The following is a 21,887-nucleotide window of genomic DNA, read 5'->3' as shown; positions in this document are numbered from 1 at the left end:
ACACCTGCGAACATAAGCTAGTTTTTTCCCCGTTGTATCAGTCTGATCACGACGAACAACTTCAAATATCCAATGCACCTGCAATCCCTCAAGGCAATCTGGGATTTCTTGACTTGTTTGTGCCTGGTACTGCGATCTGTGAGGTCAGACGACGTTACAGCAATGTAAAGGGGTGATCTAAACTTCGTTGATTGCACGCCTACATATAGTCTGCTCAGTTTGTGTAACCCATATCTAAAGGACATTTTCATCTTTGACTACATACACTGATCAATGGTCAAAACATTACCAAAGGCAGATTAAATACCAGTTTCTATCTATATTGTACATCGCACATTATAACCAACTCCAACAGGTGTTCCCGTGTTTGCATGTTGCAATTTGTCACAACCGCCGAAAATCAAAGTGAACGAATTCTACTGCCATTGTAAAATGCGCTAACACTTAAAACTGACTGTCGTTTAAATGTACGTCAATCGACTGACAACAATATAACAAACAAAACAAAAAATCTTATGACACGATTCATCTGCGGCTTAGTTGACAGAGACAAGAATACTGTACTTTCAAAACTAAGATTTTTGTAATCGTTTAAAATATCATTTCCGTTTCCTTGACGAGTGCGTCATAAGTTTTATATCGGTTGACTGCGCGTAAATTTCATGATGTAGACCCCGAGATAAAATCGGTTAAGTACTAGTAACTGCCTTTTCTTTGGCTTTATTGTGAAGTATGAACGCTGTTAAGCGATTGAAGGAAATGCCGACATATGTTTGAAAATAGCTGTCTGGCTTTTGGAGTCATTCATGTGCGTGGGACTTGCATGACAGACTGTCGTAAATGTACAACAACAGCACGACATGCTTTTCTACATGTATTATTCATAATGACATTATTACAGAACGTCCAATCAACGATGAGTTGACATGATAGTACAGGCAGGGTTTGACGGGAGGGGTTTATTTGATTGATATATCCTTTCCCGCCTCTTTTTGAAAATTCAAACAATAGACTATTAATAGCACAGCTGTATAAGTGTGCAAGTTAGCGTTATGATACGGTAAATATCTCCGCAACGATGACAAATTAGTGCCTTCCTGTGATGTTGATGGAGTGTCGGTGCACATTCAACGTATCTTGCAGTGTAAAGTGGGCATAATAACAGAAAATGTAGAACGCAAATGAACAGTGTCTAAAATGTCACCTAGGGTCACCACGAGTTCAGACTCACTCGCACAAACGAAGTATCAAATCTCTTTGCCTCGTACACGGTTATAGCATATTAACTTTAATTTATTCTAATGCTACATTTCGTATTGCTTTGACAAGTAAAATCAGACATTGAGGTAAGTGAAAGTGAAAGAAAAACTTTGCTTTGACCTTTCTTGAATGAAACTTTCAACCATATACTCTTGCCAAATAAATAATAAAATCAGGGGTCAGCGTGCAAACTTTAATACCAGCGAAACAAATTTCTTAACATTTACCGATATTTGAAATTCACATGGCCGCCATTCCTGTGCTAACTCTATGGGAAAAGTATGAATTGGCAATTTTCAGAAAACTAAGACCGTCCTGGCGATTTTTTTATTCAAAGATCTTCGAAATGAGCTTCTACAAGTGGTGGACCAAAAAAGTATTGAAAAAACTTTGAGAATCGAATGTTTGTCCTTGGGGTGCATCATACCGTAATAAAACTCTTACTTCACGGATGCTAGGTGAAAACGAATTCTGATCCGTTTTCTCAATTCTAATCGGACTCGTGTACCGGGGAAAATGAACGTATGTAATGGTTACGGCAGTTTTGTCAACGAGGTCAATAACATTTTTTGACAGGAAATGCTCTCGTTGTTTGCGTAGATAAAACATATCATCATAGCTTGGAGCTTGCAGCATTTGGCAATATGTCCACGCAGGCGTCATTTTCTTGCCGCGTATCCGCTTCGCTTCAGATTATGGTCGCAGTTGAAAAACCCCTGATGAACTGAAATCTTATTGATGTACGTTCTGAAATGCTAGACAGAAACATTTTCCATGCCAATATATCCAGGTACTTGGACCACCAAATGTGCAGCTGAATTTTAATCATAATATAGCGCCAGCCCTGCAACTTTACCGAGGAAGTTTATTTTACAGGGAATTATGGGAGTCCGGATCAGGTGTGTCTGTGGCTTTTTTTGTTCGAAGCTGATTGTCGTAAAATGTTTTTATTATCTAAAAATGTGAGTATCAAAAGACTGCAGAGTGCTTTCTCTGAATATATGCTCTAGTTGTGAACATGAATGAACAAATGGAATATACATTCTGGCATCCCGGCCAGTATATCGTGTCCGGTCTATGTCGGAGGTAAAACAATTAACACTACAATGCCAGGTGTTTGTTGTGTAGGGATTATTTCAGTGTGTAAGACAGCTGTTTTGAGAAAACCTTGATCAAGGTGTTATTAGATTTGAAATATTTTCATAGTGGCACACTATTGAACATTTCATTTTTATATTGTATCAGATCGGACAAGATCTACGGGCAACACTCAACATGGTCTCTCTGGTCAATTTTGCGAGCAAACAAAGATCATGCCTGCACTCAGACGAAAATAGGTGTGTCGCTTACTCTATCCTGGTATCTGCGCAGAAGATCTGAACGTGATGCAGTGGCACCTAGCATCTCTTACATGGAGACTCTCTGGTTAGAGCAGTGTGACATAAAACTTCATTCACAACACCAGGTGTCGTGTACTTGATTGACAGAACTCACGCGAGACCCTGTCGTTGGTATAAAATGTTCCCAACACTACAGACAGATGCAGACTCTCCCAGCGAGGCCCCAAGTTGCCATGGCAACAATTACCGTCGACCTATCATGTGCGCGACGTAGAGTTCATATCATTCTCCTCCCGTGCGAATACCTATCCTCGCATTCACGCACATTTCTTTTCTCTCCCTAATTGTTATTTTAAACACAAGCAACAGTCAGTCATAGGATACTTGAAAGAGACAAGCGCCGTCGGTTGCCATGGAAACGATTCCAATTATATGTTTAAAGTTATTAATTACTTGATTTTGTACCAATGCGTGAAAAATTACTTCGCACAAAGGGCGACAAAGCGCAAAAAAGTGAAAGTCGTCGAACCCCCATACATACATACTGTGCTTTATCTCGGAAACATCGACTTTACTCTTAGCAAGTGCAACTTTATTATACTTCAGCTGCCCATTCGTCGAACAGCAGTATGTCGAGTTTTCACGTAAAATTAAACTTTATATCATTTCTCATTAAATATTAAATGTATGTGGCGAAATTTCTGAACTTCAACGGTTGATGCAGTATATCAAAATGAAAAACGATTATAATATTTACCGTGAAAAATTGTAGTGGATATATATATATATATATATATATATATATATATATATATATATATATATATATATATATATATATATATATATATATATATATGTGTGTGTGTGTGTGTGTGTGTGTGTGTGTGTGTGTACAGAGAACCGTAATATTAATCTCTCAAATTCTGACAAGCTTTCAGGGCGAGGCTCTGCGTGAAGGCACGCTGCCTTGCTGCATGCATTGGCGTTCACCCTGGGGTTAAAACCTTTGAAAGTTGATATAAGCTGGCTCAAAAAAAGATAATAGGCACGAATGAACAATTAGACCCGGTGCGTTTTGAAGTACTGCACTGTCCCTTATTTGATTACTGCCTTCGTTTGCGCTATTGTCAGCGCCGATCGATGTTGTCGTTTTTTATTAGCTTTTCAATCGTCGAATAGTAGCCGCGCCGGTGTCGTCTGCGCTTGAATTTGTGTTTCGTCAAATTGAATTGATTTGCCTTCATAAGCACATGTCTATAGAGCTTAATGCCTGTCTTGTTTTTCGTTGCAGGCAAGTTTTTTTTCAGAATGAAAGTCGTCTGGGAAAGTTATACTGGCTCGTCGCCTCATTATCATGGACTCTTTCTCGGTACTATCGATGTTCGTGCATTTGACGAGTAATTGAAAAATACTTAGTGAAGAGATTCCTCTCTTAATAAAATATGCATGTCCGCACTAATATGCATGTCCACTGACGCGGGGAAAAAGACGTAACGTCTTAACAATCACTTATATCAACTTGTTTGTCTGGGTCATAAATACTGTAAGAGTGTGGATTGACTGTGATCGAAACCGTGTGTGAGGTGTTGTTTGATCCAAATTATTTACAGCATAAATAATCAAACACGTATACATTATATATATATATATATATATATATATATATATATATATATATATATATATATATATATATATATTCTTAAGATTGCGAGATGCATGAAAATTATATATATATATATAGATATATATATATATATATATATATATATATATATATATATATATATATATATATATATATATATATATATTAATTATGTGATTATGTGAGTGTCGGAGTATGTGTGTAAAGATATCTATGTGTACACAATGCCTCAAAGTATACAGAACAATTTTGATCACAGACCACTAGAACTTTACAGGGATGACTGAGCATTAATACAAAGCTAGGAAATCCATACCTTTACTTGTTTTATTTATTTCAAGAATTATCGAGTAATTGGGTGGAAACGATAATTATGAGTGCCTTTGCACATAAAAATATACTCCACAAAATTATATAGTGATTGCCACCGCGTACATCTATCCTAGCTTAAAAATCAGTTGTATTACACAAAGACCTATACGAGAGAGTCTTGAAATTTACACCATTAGTTTCCACTTTATTGCAAAGTAAATTGATAACAACACTGAAGACAGAGGACTGCAATGGACAGGATCTGTCGGCTGCATAATTATCTAAATTAAAACTTGCACCGAAGCATAAAGGTATCAAATATATATATATTATCAGATTATTTTGGTTTTTTATCCAAATTTGTACAATGCATTTTCATTAAATAACCCTCGATAGCGCTGACCAGTGCGTTAATGAATTATTGATGCACTGTCAAGTACTCATGCGATCGTAAACTTAAATGTCTGTCATTTAAACGCTGAATAACAAGTCGATGTCACGTGACAGAAGGCGCGCAAATGCCTGTGCAACTGCAGTACAACACTTCAACTAAAGTAACGGGTCTTGTGAAACGGACATGTGAAATTGACTACACCGATTGTCGCTGAGTGGATCCAATTTCCATGAGGCATTCCGATGGATGGGACGGAAGCGATCTTCTCAACGCTGATATATTATATATACCCAGGCAAGATGTGAGCGTTAAGTTCGTCTGTCGCCAAGGTAACCGGGTTCTTCTGCACTGTAATAACATTCTACGTTTCTTAATACCAGAAGGTTTTGTATTGAGCCAAAAAGTCTTGACGTTAAGATCGCAAACAGAGAACACACCAAAGGGAAATATCTGAACCGAGCCTTTTTTAACTCCAAAGATATCCTTTGATTTGTATGGCCATTCTACATTTATCATTTAAACCCGTTTTATTCCAATTGCACGATGCCGTTGGTGTGTACAGGACAATAAGAATTGGAACGCTCGATATCAGACACGGAACTATGATACATACTGCGTGTTGCAAATACATTTTTGCATGCTTCCATAATACTGAGGCGTCATAATATAAGTCACTACTTTACCTAAGTGGCATTGAAATATTTTTCAGCCTTGAGCCAACTAGTCCTGCATATGCACAGTAAAAATGTAATACGTAGTATGACAATTTTTCATGTGTTACGTCTCGATGTTTCACGTTAAAGCATCCAGCACATAATTATTGAATATTACTTACATTTTGTTTGTAATGGAAATGCTGCGAGCATTCTTCGCGCATGACTATTGCGCTCCAACAAATTTCAATTTCCACAGTAAAATTTATTGATGATGATGGCGGTGTGAGGTTATATTACGTCGGTTTCAGATTGTCATAATCGTCGGTGCGAAACGGACATGCCCTCGTTCTTCCCGGTGAACTTGAGGTTGAAGAGGGCGGTATATCATCAGACATAAACGATCGGGCTGGGCATACGTCAAATTCCTACAGACCTTGCCTTGAAATTCTCTTGACAATATTAATTAGAATTTCAATACACCAGAGATCGGTAGCTTGATAGATGTGTTCATTTCACGTTGTATATTTCTTCCCTCACCGACTTGTACATGAAATCGATGATGACTGTTTCACCGGTCGTTCTTATGGGAACACGAAATAAAATTTGGCCGAAATTTACCATGCATACCATCAACGCACGGCTAAGCCGTCCCCTTTTAATGCACAAATTAACGGTAACTGACAAAGCGTGTCGGATGAGAGGGTCTAAAAATTACATACTTTTCGTCACAGCTGGTTGGCCGTAACCCCGATGCCTCAGCGTGAACCGCGGAAAAATTATAAAGGTGAGCACCGATCACCAAATCTCTGGAGTGATGCTTTGCGGTGAAATTCCGAGCACGTAGATCATAAAAAGCCAAGTCTCTCATGCAATGATTCATGATTCAACGTTTGTAATAAATAGGTAAAAATACGAAAACCGAATAATCTGCCCTTGGCACGTTTTCAGGTCCTTATATAGACTCCTTTACGATGCTATTTCGTATCAAATTGTTGACATTTCTACGGTTATTTGTTATCACTTGATGTCAATTAATTCTAAAGTCGCGATTATCACCCATAATTAAATGTTGCTTTTCTCAGAACAGAGGTGCTGTACTAAGAATACACAGTGCCGCACAGTGAAAGCGACACCAGTCAGCCTTAACATCATTCAGAATGACGTAATGTTCTATAAATAGTTTCCATGACATTTCTGAGGAGCCTTGCTCCGTTTTGACGGATGTGCACGTATTTGAAGTGCTTGCAAACACGTATTCACACAGATGAGCTGGTCTGTGTGAATTGGTTCGTCTGATTTAAGAATGAATAAACGGAATGTTTGGATACAGGTAGCGCTGTGAGCCATGTTGTGTACAGGCTGAACATGTACATGAAAATAAGAGTCGATCTCGGAAGCTTGAGGTCCCCTTACAAATGTGCCCACGGCTCCTTCATTGCTGTATTCATCATATTCAATTACATGTGTTATCCGCATATAAGCTGAATGCTCCTCACATGTTACGATAGGAAAAAGATATGTACAAAAAAGCAGTTAGCTTTCAAATTGCTCCAACCTCAGAATAAAATTATATAGGACATTCATAATCTGTACAATTACACTGGCGAAGCAGATATGCAAAAGAAGTATATCCAATTATATTGTTAATTGGTGTTTTGTACTCGTTTGCTCAAGAGTTTCATGTTTCTGGGCCTCACGTTTTGGGGCACCATAACTACTGTCCGATTTCAATTATGGACTTTACTAGCTCGATTAAAACTGGTGTTATTTTATCTTGGCTGTCATCATCCTAAATTTGCTAAGTTTTCATATTTGATATGATCACTTTCGCTGGATCATCGCAAAATGCGTCAATTGCATGTCGTTCAATTGTTTGTTTCCTCGCTCGAGGGTGCCAGTCAGAATATAGCCGGCCTGGAAGTCTTGTTTCGTGACGTGGGACGTCAAAACGAGCTCAAAATCTGGCATCTTGCTCTCCTTGAAGTACCCCGTGATGAACATCAGTCCGTTGCCATCGTCGTAAATTCTGGCCTTCGTCGACCGCTTCTTGCCGGCGCAGACCTCGATGATTTTGCACCGCGATCGGCTCCACCACTTCGTCTTCAATGTCCAGTACACGTGCATCGCCGAAGCGGCCCACCCTTCGTAAGGGTACAACAATATCTTGGTCGGGCACCCGATCTTGGTGATAAGTTTTCGGCAACAGCCTCCGCGGTTCTCGTAGAAGAACATCTGTACCATACTGTTGTCGAGAGTACCAGGAGAGAGGGAACCCACACTGTACAAAGTTGTGGCAGCGTTTATTTCTTCTTTAAAAAAAAGTCTTCCGCTGTACGGTCCGCGACACAAACACAAGAGATCGTTTCTGTTAAAACCCAGCTACATAGTACTGTATTCAGTAAAGTTAACGCGTTGGAAAATGTACCTGTACGGCAGCGTAAACCACCAGCTTTGTGAAAACTGGCTGGGACGCCCGGGGCGTGGAAGTCAATCAGCGGCGTGTGTGATACGTTAACCGACGAGAAAATGACTGGATCGTGATTGCAAATACACGTACATGGAGACAAAATAGAAAGTCTTTCTGGGTCAGAGTGCCGGGAGCGACGAAGTGGCCAAAGTCTGTCACGGCTGGTAGGTTTTCTGTGGTCTGCCGGTGACGTGAAGCCGGCATGAATGAAGGAAGTCTGTGTTTACGATAAACAGTGGCAGCGAGCACGTAGATACACCGTTCGCACAGAGCTTCGCTGCTGTTCGCCTTGATGCATAAACCGTGTCGTACAGAGAAGTCAGCGGTGGTCTGCGACGATGCGTTCGTTGTAGACGGTCTGGCAGACAGGACGCCGGTTATCACACTCACTGTTACCGCTGAGCGCTGGATTATCCCGGCGTAGGGTCCTTTCTCGTAGCTAGTCTGACTCTATACTGACTGTAAACGCAGAACACAATAAGATATACAAAGATAAAAACATAATTCACGTGTGAGTATTCGCCGACATAATATGAAGTCCTCCGCCAACCGCGGTAAGCTGGCCCATGTTGTACTTCTCTTGGCGCAGTGTCAACGTCTCCAATTGGCCGATTTATAACACAAGTACATAGCTTGCTGGAAATAACATTTAAAATCGACGGTTCCCAGTTGCCCGGTGTATCTCTTCAAAATCAGTCCATTTCCGACAGTGCATGCAGCATAACATCAGCACGACTCTGAGCGTAATACATGAATATTGGATGATGACGTATGCCTGTACTGAGAGGGCAGGCTCTACATGGGCGTCTCCATGACTACAGCGACTCTGATTGGCCCAGAATTGGAAGGAAACATGAATAAGACATGTTTCCCACAATGCCAGTAAGTCGCTCCCGGATTTCTCGAAACAAATATCAGAATCAGGTGTACCCGAGGCGCGCAGTGGCCTGTAAAATGCGGGTCACGTTTTCCCTAATGCTACACACGACTTAGCGTTTCTGGCGACTACTTGCTCGCGTGAAACCTTTCATTACCGGGTTCTGACAGGCAGACGAACATATACACCCACTGCATGACGGGAACTGCTAAATCTGAACGTGTTTTCCCCCTCTCCGATCTTGTCAGAAAATTTTGCTTTAAATACTTTCAAGTCTTTCAATTTATGCAGAATCAACAACCATTGCATTTGCCCGGTGGATTAGCCATTTTAATATATCTTACTTTCAATCTCCAATGTCGTAAATTTAAATTCCCTAACATTGATTATATGCTAACACAACCAAGTACAAAAAACGTCTCTCCAGACTTATTTTCCTGTCGAGATTTGTCTTTTCCTTTCACGAGAAAAAAGCCTACACAATTTAAAGCTTGCCTCTAATCATACACTGGACAAACGATAGCAGAAAAGCGGTATCAATGATGAAGTTGTGTAAAGAAATCTTCCGCCTGCAAAATTATGTCACCTGTATGTATGTATGTATGTATGTATGTATGTATGTATGTATGTATGTATGTATGTATGTATGTATGTATGTATGTATGTCTTTGTGTTCATGTATGCCGATATATAAACACAAATATGTATATGGATATAGGCGTTTATTGTGTAACGTGCACATGTTTAAGTAAATAAACACACGTTTCGTACGCAGAAATGATACATAGATATATCCAAGATCACAGATCAATTTATTTCACTAGCCACCATTTTTTTAACAATTTGCCCATCCACCGTCATCCATGCAACCATATCGCCTCAGTCCGTCAGCCTTGACTATCTACGTGTTCTTGCAAAAACACTGGTACTGCGATTGCGTGATGTTGACACGCGCACATTGAAATCGCTGTGCATATCTCCTTCCTGCATTGATGAATTGACTGATGTGAAGATGGACACCGTATTTTTTTGAAACCTTTATCTTTTCTAGTTGAAGTTTCCTGGGTTTATTTTGATCTCATCCGGGTACTTTTGATCACAAACCTTCCACTGTTGAACATTTCTATAGACCTATTTAGGTGGCTCGCGGCATCTGCAGTTGTCCGCTTGTTGCTCCTTCCGTTTAATGTTTCAATTTAAAGCTATTTGAATACTATCTCAATGGTCCTAACACAAGACGAATTACCGTCTATATACAGGTAGAGAGTATTCACCTTTGCCGCACGACAAATGAGCTCTACTTAATTGCACCCTGAACAGCAATTAACGATTTTGATCCGTCGACTAAGTTGCCATTACTTTAAAAGGACATACCCTACTGTTTTCAGCATTCCTCTCAGTCCTCCACTCATTTCTGACCTACAAATAACCTTAATGAAATTTGTTTCATATTAGTATCTTATATCACACGCTGACTGCGATCACTTTTTCTTTACATCATCAGTTGGCCATACAGTTGTTTATTTTAATAATCATCGTTTGATGCCCTATGATAATCTTCTAGAGCATTCGACACTTGGCGGAATGCGCCAGGCAAATTCTATCCTACCCATAATTTGAAACTTTTAAGGCAAAAAATGATATATCATTTGCATTATGACTAATAGGCAGGTTTATATATATATATATATATATATATATATATATTATATATATATATATATATATACATACATACACACACAGATATATGTGTGCATCCATACATACGTGTTCATGATAATTTACCTGAGGGTCAGAGGTCATACGTGCAATATGGAAGAAAAAGACTGAAAACACAATCGATCATAGAGTCGATTCCACCATGGACATGTCACTTCTAATGTATTTATTTCCCTTCAATCTATACATACTTTTTATTTAGATGGCCTATAATGAACTTAACATATATCAGTCCGGCGAAGGTCAATTTCACCAAATTCAATTACCTCAGAGTGCGCGCACAAATCTGGTTTATCGGTTCTAAGTGGATAGGATAGCGGTAATTGCATTATGGAGAAGTGAAAGGTATGCCGGATGCGCAACGGTCGAAACCATTTATTTGCCCAGAAAGGGGGTGAAGTGGGCTGAGGAGGTTCACGGGAGCAAAGAAAGTGACGAGCTGGCCATTTCTTGGCGAGCGACTTGGAAATTTGAACGGCTTGAGCATCTCAGCGGTTCAAATAAAGAAGTGGACATAGAAGAAGGGCAGTGTGTTGGGACTTGAAGCTGATACACCACATTGGGAGTGAAAGTATTTCAAAATGGAAGTTAAAAAGAGACCAAGGCATCGTTTAACAAGTTTGCTGATTATAATGTTGATGGTGATGACGGCGGTGGCGGCGACGACGACGGCGACGACGACGACGACGATGATGATGATGATGATGATGATGATGATTGTTGTTGTTGTTTTGTTGTCGTTATTTTATTATTTATTATTTATTAAAGGGACATGATGAACATTTCTCATTTTTTTGTAAGTTTTTATACGTAAGTATACTTTCCCCAATATTTGCTTTCTTCACCTCTACAACATTATTTTTGGAATGTCCCAGTCTATCCAGACCACCATATCAGCCTCTATAATGTACATTGGTATAATTAACCGCACGGTAATAGCGAACCTAATTCTCGTCAGTAAGATATCAGTAGCTTTAAAAAAAACATATTAAATTACCATGCGAAAATGGGCAACATTGTAATAAATTCTTCACGTGTAAAAGATAAGGTCGTTGAGTATAAAAAACTAGTCCCTGCAAAGACAAAGATAAGAAAAACGGTCGCACGCGCGTATTTGAACACTTCGTGTAATGCAGTCTCATGACGTGAAATAACAGGATGTCTGTCTTCTAAGAGGTGTGACTCTAGCTATCGGAACGAACCTCAGGGACTGCCAAATATGGAGGGGACGAGTACACGTGTGAAGCAGAGGAGAAGCAGTGATGTCATGACATGCCAAGATCTAGAATATCAGTAAACATAAAACAGACATGCGCAACTCGCAGGGAGACGGAGCAGGTGCCTGAGCACTCCTCCCTAGTGAAATTAAGGCAGAATCAGACGCTCTCTAGTTGTATAATATAGTCCCATGGGTACTTACAACGCTTAATGCATGAAGTCACCGACGGTTCATCCCTTACAGGAATTCCAAGAACGGATATGTTATTAGAGTTTCTGTTCTAAATTTCTTGTTGGCACCAAAACACCATGACATACTCGGGTTTTCTTTTGCCTTTATGCATCATATCTCTGGGGAAATCATAAAATTTGCTCATGCGTTTTAACATCTCAAAGTGCTGTGTTTTCCAGCCAAAACACAAATAGCAAACATTTTAATGCTCCTCCTCGGTTAGACTGATTGCTGCCTTTGCGTCGGACTACGGTTTTCAACACAACGGTACTCAAATAACAGGAGATGAAATGAGCGATTTTGTGTTGTGTTGTTTTGCCCCAGCTTGAATGTGATGCAAAACTACACTGACTATATTTCAGGGGACCAGTCGCATGTAATCAGTACTGAGTAAACGACTCAGCCGTTGAAGATGAATAATTCTGCAAAGTAATCGATAAACGTGTCTAATTAACTGTAATCGTTCCATTTGTAAATCTAAATATATCGATGTCATCACAAAGCCAGGACATTTGTACAATGTTTTCTGTATCGAGTCGCTCATCAACGATGGCCTTTTTAAAAGTGAACGTTAGGCGGGATAAAGAGGCTTGCGAATGCCATTTTCTGATCAGAGATCAGGTGGCCAGCGATGAAAATGGTCAGCCTAGACCTGTCCAGCGGAAAGACGAGACGGCTAGGAAATGCAAAATTTGTGTCCGGGCAATCAGCCAGACAGCTGAACAGTCAGGCAGACTTGGAAATGCCTTTCTGAGGTGAAAATGAAGTGAATAATGTAGCTTTAGACAGCCAAATGGACATCCCCAGCAAAGAACACTTTGACCTACATTCGCCGGTCGTATCCCGTCTCTCATGCCAGGGAATTTCTAACAGCGGAAATTTGACATTTGAGTCTGTTCTAACCCGCCCTTCTCGAAATACTGTCAACCTTTTAAACGTGTGCACTTTTCGGTCGTTTGTCTCTTTCTCTCAGTAAGCAACTTATGGCAATGTACCCTTGTGACTTTTTGAACACACCGTGCCAAAGTTGCCATTCGCCCTACTTTTCTATTCATTGACTCTGTCAGTAATGTGTCAGTGCGCATTCACTGAACATACGACTAATTAAAATAAATAATAAAATAATTAATTAAATTAATAAAAATTAATATTCCTGTAAAATTCCAATCTCGTAGTCTCTGTGTGTATGCCTGCACACCAGTCTTCCTATCCATCTGCCCTACGCTAAAAATAAATCCCCTCTAGTTTGGTCTTTACATGTCTTTTTGCCTCCATTTTTTATTCAAATCTCTGGTTATCTTTCTACCATTCTCTACCCGTTTGCCTTACTGTCTGTCTTTCTTCTGTATGTCTGTATGTCTGTATCGTTCGGTCGTCCCGTCTGTTTCTTAATCCCCCAAATTTGTCGATCTCTAACACTAGCACTTCCACCGGATGTGTAACTTGACCCTGCGATGACCTTCCATGCACTAACAAGTGTCCTTCATCGATAACAATTATGAATATATTGTTGTATCGATGAAAACATAAAACACATTGAATGTCAAATTCATTAATAACCGGGGTCAACGATCCAACGTGTCAACAGTATGTTTATTAAAATAAAATCTAATATCCAATGTTTTATTAATTTATTTAAAAAAGACCAGGAAAAACATCTCTTTCATGAAAAAGTGCAGATAGCTTCGCCTTCACACTAATTAAAATTTAATTTGAGATTTTGGAATTAGAAACGTGTGAAAGAAGCCGTGCAAAAATGAAAGATAACATTCCATTATTAAAACGAAAGTAACGTAATTACAAAATTTTGCAGTAATTAAAAAATACATCAAAGAAGTATACGTTTTTAGATATTAATGATAAAAACGGTTTTTTTCTGCTAAAGTAAACATTTGCCTCTCCAGTATGATGACAAATATGAGGTGAAATCAATAACCTCTTTGCAATCATCTAAAATAATATCTCCTTGATTGTTTTTCAGTGCTGTCAAATCGTTAAGGACAAAATTGAAGGACAATGACAAAACAGAAAGTTGCCTTGAAAGAAGAGCTTTTTACATCAAAGCAGTTTTTGTCTAACACCTGCGCTTGCCAAACGACATTTAACAATCCGCAGGGCAGAGATTAATTTAGTCGGCCCTGAAATCAAACACATCAGGATTAAAATTTGCAGTGGAAAGCACTGAGTTCGTATTTTCGTTTTAAGGCAACTGAATAAGAGACTGGGATGGATGTGGAGATGTCTACAGCTCCCGTGTTCCCACATGGCCGCTAATGTCATATTCATGTCGATCTGTCTGCCTGTCAGTCTTTCCCTCTGCTTGTATATATGTGTATGTGTGTCTATCTGTGTTTGTTTGTCAGCCTGTCTGGCTGTCTGTTGGCCCGATATCTCATGAATGGCTGATCGTATCTGAACCAAATCCGATACATATTCTGCTTCGGAATAGCCAGAATCTACTGGTTTTTGCTGGACGTGACTTGCACGATTAATGCATGGCTATTTGCATAATTAATTATTCAGACGTAGACGGACGTCCGATTTCCTCAGAATGACTGGATCTGATTGGATGACTCTTGTTACAAATATTAATCACACAAACATGTGATAATTTTCAAGGTTTACAGCAGTTCCAAGTTAATGACACTGCCCAGTATGCATATTTAGCTAACTTACAGGGTGTTCATACATCTGACAGGATTTTTCCAAAGTTGATAAAACTTGCTGTGTAGATTGATGATATAAAGATATAAATTTTACTATAACCCAAACGGGATTCGAACCCCCACACACGCACGGCAACATCGCCTAGCTGCTAGGCCTCACACAAAACCAGTCGCCACTGCTTCCAACCAAAAAGAGGTGGTCACAGTAACCGACTGAGATATGACAGCTGTGACAGTCGTTTAGCGGTTTCATGTCAGCTAATTGCCTATTCGTATATTTGCCGGCGCCGATATTCTGATGGAAACGATCAATTCTGGCCTCACCAAATTGACTACCGTTGATAGATATTGCTACAATGTCACAACCCGAACGACATGTCGAAATTTCATCAAAGAGTGTTGGTACATTGCATATTTTACTTCCTTTCGACATTTTGCTGTTATGTCTGGAATGGCTGCACTGAATTTGATCCTTGATGTTTATTCTTGATTTTGAGAGGAAATGGTTTCACGTTTCCTTGAAAAAAGTTTGAGCAAAATTCAAGTATTTCAATTTAAAGGCATGTATTTCTTCAACGAACTGTGTTCATGACTCAATCTCTGACTTTGAATATAATACCATGTCATAGAATCCAAACGAATATTCGACACATTTTATATATATATTGACTGTTTTCTAATCAAAGCACAGACGACCACACATACTCTGTTTACAAAAACACGGGAGCGGGGCCGGTTCACGTCTGGTTTATTTTTAAAATTCCCTTTTCAGGTTAATGTTTTAACCATACTTTGTAGTAATAAGGCTACAGTGCGGCTAATTTTGTTTCAATGACATTCAGGATGTTCAGAGCGAGACGTGATTCCCCCGATCGGTGTGCCTCAACATTTTCTGGGGCAGCGTGATTGTACAATTCATGGAACGATCGTTGACGTGTACAGTCTGATGGAAACTTCATGTACAGGAAATTTGTCGAGATTTTTATCACAAAGACGATCAGTTACAGGCATGGCACAAACCAACAGAGAAGTCTAAGAGCCCTGATTTCAAGTGAAAAATTCTTAGCTTGGTTTCTTTATTCATAAGAAAGTATGGAATACTGTTCATTATCGCTGAATATTAAGAAATAAATTATGTTTTATTGCTGAGCACGGTAAAATTATTGCAATCTAACCGGGTCATATAAGCCATTTCGATTAGTATAAACATAGCCAATCAAATATCAACCACGAGTTTCGGACAAGTCATCCAAAAGCAAATTATTTCAATTCAGTTTGATATAAAATTTTACGTCGCGTGCGAAGAAGGTCCAAAATGGTTAACCATATCGTATTTTGTTAGAAATGAGCCATATCTCATTCCATCGAAACTTGTCACTTGTTTTACCAGAGTCATCAGAATCATACGAATTCGTACTTTTGTTGTCGAGAGGGTCGCATTTCGTCATCCAGAATCTCCGCGGAAGTTGATTTCCGCCGAGATAAGGGTTCTCATATTACGGAGCCTCGGCTGTCAATCAAACGTTAACTGCAATCGCGAGTGACCTTACGACGAGGTCACTCGACAGCGACTGCGGGGAAAACACGATTAAACTTATTATTTGATGTACATTTGAAAGAATACAACACGTATCTGAGAAGGCCGCATATTCATTAATTCTTATTCCCAAAGGTACAGCTCCCTGGCAATTAAAACCTAATAATGAGTTTTGAATACTAATTTGAAGACTTTCCTCATTTTCACTCATACTGAGGTTTTCCTTGACAATGCCACGAAACAGGAAATCGCCCTTTTTCCGCCTTTCCATTTAAATGTCACGTACTTCTTTATTTAATTTGCCAGTCAATTTGCTGATAAGGCGATTTCATTACCCAACGTTCGCTAAAAACATTCGCGATCAAATTAATTCAGAAAAAAAGAGGGTGGAAAAAACTAAATCCTGCAATAAGGCTCTAATACGATAGAATAAAATTCTTGAATTGCTGGTTGAGTCAAATTGAATAGAGTTTAATGGAATTAAGTTCGAAAAATTTTACAAACCAATTACATACTCTTTGCAATAGTCATGTCCATGCGATTATATTGACAAACCCTACTTAATCATGACTGAAATTCTCTCTCTCTCTCTCTCTCTCTCTCTCTCTCTCTCTCTCTCTCTCTCTCTCTCTCTCTCTCTCTCTCTCTCTCTCTCTCTCTCTCTCTCTCTCTCTAGTCTGGGAATAATAGTTGTATATTAAATCTGTCTCGTCATACGGACACTCATATTATAGTATAATACTTTCGAACCCTCAATTCTGTCATTGCTTTGTTCCGGTAGAAGTGAATGAACAAACAATAAATAAATAATCAGAGAATAAAAGTTAACCACATAACTTCCCGTTTTCATTATTTTGGCCCTTTCTGTTTAAGTTGTATCATATTTTGAAACCATTACGTCTCCTCTGGTAGTATTCTTTGCAATTTTAAAGGTCTGTATCTAGACTTTACATTTGTGTCCGTGGTCGCTCATACATCCCAACTGTCGCTAAGCAAGTCTACCCGCCTCTCTCCAAACCATTTTTTCCGTATCGCTTTTCCTTTGAAGACTTACTGTCCCTGGGTGATTCGCTCAATACTGAGCGTACATATTTAAGTTATGACACTACAACTCACCGGGAGAGACATAATTATCACACTGCGGGTTACTGTAAATTTTCACGACGCGTTTATTGTCAGAAAAGTCTCCAGCGCCATACACGATGACGTCTTGTGTAATCTCCTTAATTGTCTGTGCATGTCGTGCTCAACGGCCCAAGCTTAATTCATCCAAAACAATTTTTACACAAGACGAGGTTGTTTTCAAATATCCCGTGGGCGAAGTACTGATGAAGTGGAAGCTTTGATATTTGCGCCATGTCGTTTCTTCCAAAGAAGGGAAAGGTGTTGTTGGTTATTAGAGCCATGGTTTATTTTGCAAAATGGTTTTCTTTCTGTTGATCACAAGTACGTCTAAATCATATCCCGGTAGCCGTTATGTGCACCCATTCGTCTTACTGCAAGTCTCTAGAATGATTTTGGCAAAGAGTCAGTGCTTACCAGAGCTAAGTACGGATATGACGCCACCATCATGGCCCTCAGAGGCAATGCCCCTTCCTCCCCAAGTACAAGAAACATACTCTTGCAAAAATACAATTCACATATATGTAGGTAAGTTATCACCTGCCATGGAATTATGTCGATACAGTACATTAATACAGCTAATCGCATCATAATTCACGACGAGTACCCTAATTGTGCCAGCACAGTTTGTTAAATGCCCCAGGCTATTTGCAGTCGATTATGTTTCAACAAATTAGTTGGTATTACACCGTACTTAATTATGCACACACCTTAGACCAGTTTTGGTCCACTGCGTTTCTGTACATGAGTTGAATGCAATACTAATTTCTCTGCTATTTTGTTATTCTGTACAATTTGCATAATCAGTGATTCCTTCGAGAGAGACTGAGTCACATACCTGGGCTGTAACGCCGCAATATGATCAGCCGACATCTTCGTTTATGCCGTTGCCTAATGGAACAAGAGCTGCACTTTGATGATGTTTGTATATTTCTGTTCACGAACTTGAACACAATACAGTGACTGCTTAAGGTAGAATGCGCCTCGGGGACAGATATTCGGACTCTCAAATTTTTACAATTCTTTTCTGATCTACCACTTGTGGGGGTTCATTTTAAAGCTCTTGAAGTGAGAAAAATTTTCATGGTCTTAGATTCTCGAAAATATAAATTTTATTTTCAACACAGATCTAACACAGGGATGGTGCGGCGGCCATTTTGAATTTCAAATGTCGGTGAATGTTAGGTATTTTGTCACTCTATTTCCAACGGTGATCACTGATTGGTTGAAAGTTCCATTTGGGAAAGTTTGAGCAAAGTTTAAGTCTTTCACTTTCGAGGCGCCAACCACATTAAAATTAATTCTAGTCCAGACTATATTTGGAGTGTCGGCCGGGACATTACACGAACGCACGTTAGTTTGACTGGTTGAACAATATGCATTTCAACACATTTGGAAGCAGAGCGAGAAACTAGTGTTATCAAATACTGGAAAACACATCAAAAAGTAATATCTCCTAATGGGACTTAATCTGTATATAGAAAAACGGATGGTGATCGAATAAAAGCGAAGCCTTACACTGCGTGAATTCAAACATATAAATAAAGTTACCTGTAAATAGGAAATCACCAACGAAGATTATGCACTGGAAAGCAGATGCCGTGTTCAAAGCACGACAGTAAAATCTAGGGCAGTATTCATCCCTCTCCTCCAGAAAGATTTGACTACATGACAGTATTTGTGAAGCCTATCCCTTTGGTGAAAAGCTCTAATTCTTGGAATTTGTAGACACAATACGTATTTACCACCTTTTTTATGTCAGGTGCATCCTCAGCTGACGTCTGGAAGACGTATCAAATCGCAGATTTAAGAAAGGAAGTCCCAAACGTGGGAGCCAGTTCTACGAAAACGCGCCGTGACAAGGTGTCAGAAATGAAGAAACCTCGTAAGAGGTGTCTTATAAGTGCGTACCCCGAGGGTTGACAGACTGATAGATATTGTAGTGACGCGTGGAGCTAGTAAGTCAGATAGCAGAGTAAATGACTTAATATTCTTCGGTACAGACCTCGCGCGATTTCCAACTGAGAACCATCCATCAAAAGTAATTTCAAAGTATGTTTGATGGTTTTAATAGTGAAGGTTTGGGCTTCGATTCACACGCAACTACTCCGCCCAAACAAAGTAAGAAAATAAGGTGCAAATCCTCATTATTCATGGGAAATGACGGCAGGTTTTCAGGAAACTGTGGGCGGCAAAACGGGTCCTACAATCAAATCAATGCTATCGTGTGGCGTTGTACATTTGAGAAGATTGGAAAAGAATTGTCACGGCTGGAGGCATTCAGCGTTCTTTTTGGTGAATTGCTTCGAGTGAATGAGACCTGACGTTCAGCAGATGGAACACGGACAATTGTACCGCAACGTGTCCCGCTAAACCAAGTGTTTAGTGTTTTCACATATTTTACTTAAACTGCAAATTGAAGAAACGTGGTTAATACAATGTTTGTATTTCGCCTAAAACGTAATATTCTGCCTGAAAAGTAATTTTCAACGTTGTCAGGGAAGCGAGTTCAGCTTGTTTCATTTCGCCGACTCGTTCAAAAATTTATCTCTCTCTCGCTCAGCCTCCTCTCAGTCTCGTCCTAACTTTACCACTATGTCTCTGTTTGTCTATATATCTGTCTCTGTCTGTCTGTCTCTCCTTCCCCTTCCTCTCTCTCTCTCATTGCTCGCGAATCAAGTAAACCATTACCATCGTTACTAGGCAATCCTTATTAGGAAATATCGACCAAATGTGTTTAGAACAAAAATATACATTATGTTCTTCCATTTGAGACGTGTATAGTGTTATTGTAATATCAGTGAACACATATTGACTGGACATTTTGGATACCAGCACACGGTTGTTTCTCCAAGGTCGAGGGAAACAGATTGTCTAAGGTAACTAACAGTCCCCAAGAGAGCCAACCGTATGCTGTTACCGAATTTGGCTTGTCGATATGTGTATTTCAACACAATTCCTTTTTTTCACAATGAACATTTGAGAAATATGTCCTTTATAAGGTTAGAGAATGTGCGCATACGTCGATTTCGCTTCCAAACATGTACAGGTAACAGTTGTCTGAACTGTTACACGGTCGTTAACAAATGGGGTATGTTTCAATATCATGAGTTCCAGAAAAAGTAACTCATTGTATTAGGATTAACGACAGATATTTTAGTTTCTCAATAGTGATGGTCAAAATACATCACCAGTTGATGTGAGGGCACTAGAAAAGACTTCTACTTCGAAGAATATTACGCTGCGGAAAGTAGAAATATACAAATTTTCACGTCTGACTTGCCCTTGCGGGTAGATAAAAAGATTCCTTTCTGATTCGGAATATTACTTTCAGCAGGGAAAGGTGAGTTTATTGTTGAAGCCCGATTCGAGACGCTGATAAAACGATTTCTTATTGAAATGGTGAGTGTGTAGGAGAGTTCTCAAGGATATTTGTAATAGTATAGAGAAGTTGTACAAACACGACGAGTGCACGTTAAACATTGACTATAGGTGTGATTTACATGGAAAACGACGCTTCAACCCTTGGTTTGCATTACCGTGCACACATACTATACGCGCGGCAAGAGTCGCCTGGTTTCGATTTTCAATATGTGCACTTCGTGTATGAACTAGACAATAGTCTGCTCACACTAAAAAGAGCCGACTTCATGAAGTTTGGGTGCTAGGTTTCAACCGGGTCACTCTTGTTGACACCAAGGAGCGTGATATCGATGTTTCTATTAACCTCGAGCATGGTTGCGGATTATCCGAGTTGAAATCAATTTACGAGAGTTAATGTCTCAATTTTCTTCCAATATCTCCGCGGATTCCCACGTGGATCTCGGGATGCGAGGTGTTTTCATGGGAACGAAGGTTCGCTACGAGCTCATGTATCACGGTAACTTACTTTGGAGCAAATGCACACCACAATTTTCTCAAGTAATTGCAGCTCCTTATTCTTCTAAACAGACAATATCGAAATGTAGGGGCTTCTTGGAGGTTAACCGTCACTTCAAAGGCCGTCACTCCAATCGTCTCTTCCGAAACCTCAATGCCCCGATTCAAATTCACCAGGCTAGCTTATTGAGGTTGTATATAATACAGTCAATTTGTGTATGAGTCATATGCAAACCTTTGGGAGACCAAAGAAAATAGAAGTTTTTTGTCCATCATGGCAGCATCTTTACCAAATTGAGTTCACTTTCCTTTAGGTCGAATGCACTTCGGACTCTCGAATTTTTACAATTCTTTTCTGATCTACCATTTTAGGGGTTTGGATGAGAAATTTTTCACCATCTTAGTTTTTTCGAAAATTCGAAATCTTATTTTTTTATTGAATTAACACATTGATGGCGGCTATTTTAGCATTAGTAAATGTGACGTAATTTGTTTCTCTGGTACCAAACTTTGCTTGGTAACCGCTAAATTTTATTCTTGATTTGGTGAGAGAA

General features: G+C 39.4%; 1 protein-coding gene across 1 annotated transcript; it reads right to left on the bottom strand.

The window, feature by feature from the left end:
* Positions 1-4,741: 4,741 nt before the first annotated feature.
* LOC139122567 (uncharacterized) lies at positions 4,742-8,855 on the bottom strand. The gene has a single exon (XM_070688108.1). It carries the CDS (start codon positions 7,852-7,854, stop codon positions 7,435-7,437), a length of 420 nt encoding a protein of 139 aa, XP_070544209.1. The 5' UTR covers positions 7,855-8,855; the 3' UTR covers positions 4,742-7,434.
* Between the last annotated feature and the right edge of the window lie 13,032 nt (positions 8,856-21,887).

This window comes from Ptychodera flava, chromosome 22 (genome assembly GCF_041260155.1).
Source record: "Ptychodera flava strain L36383 chromosome 22, AS_Pfla_20210202, whole genome shotgun sequence".
In the NCBI taxonomy this organism is placed as follows: Eukaryota; Metazoa; Hemichordata; class Enteropneusta; family Ptychoderidae; genus Ptychodera; species Ptychodera flava.
This window is presented reverse-complemented; position numbering and strand designations above follow the sequence as displayed.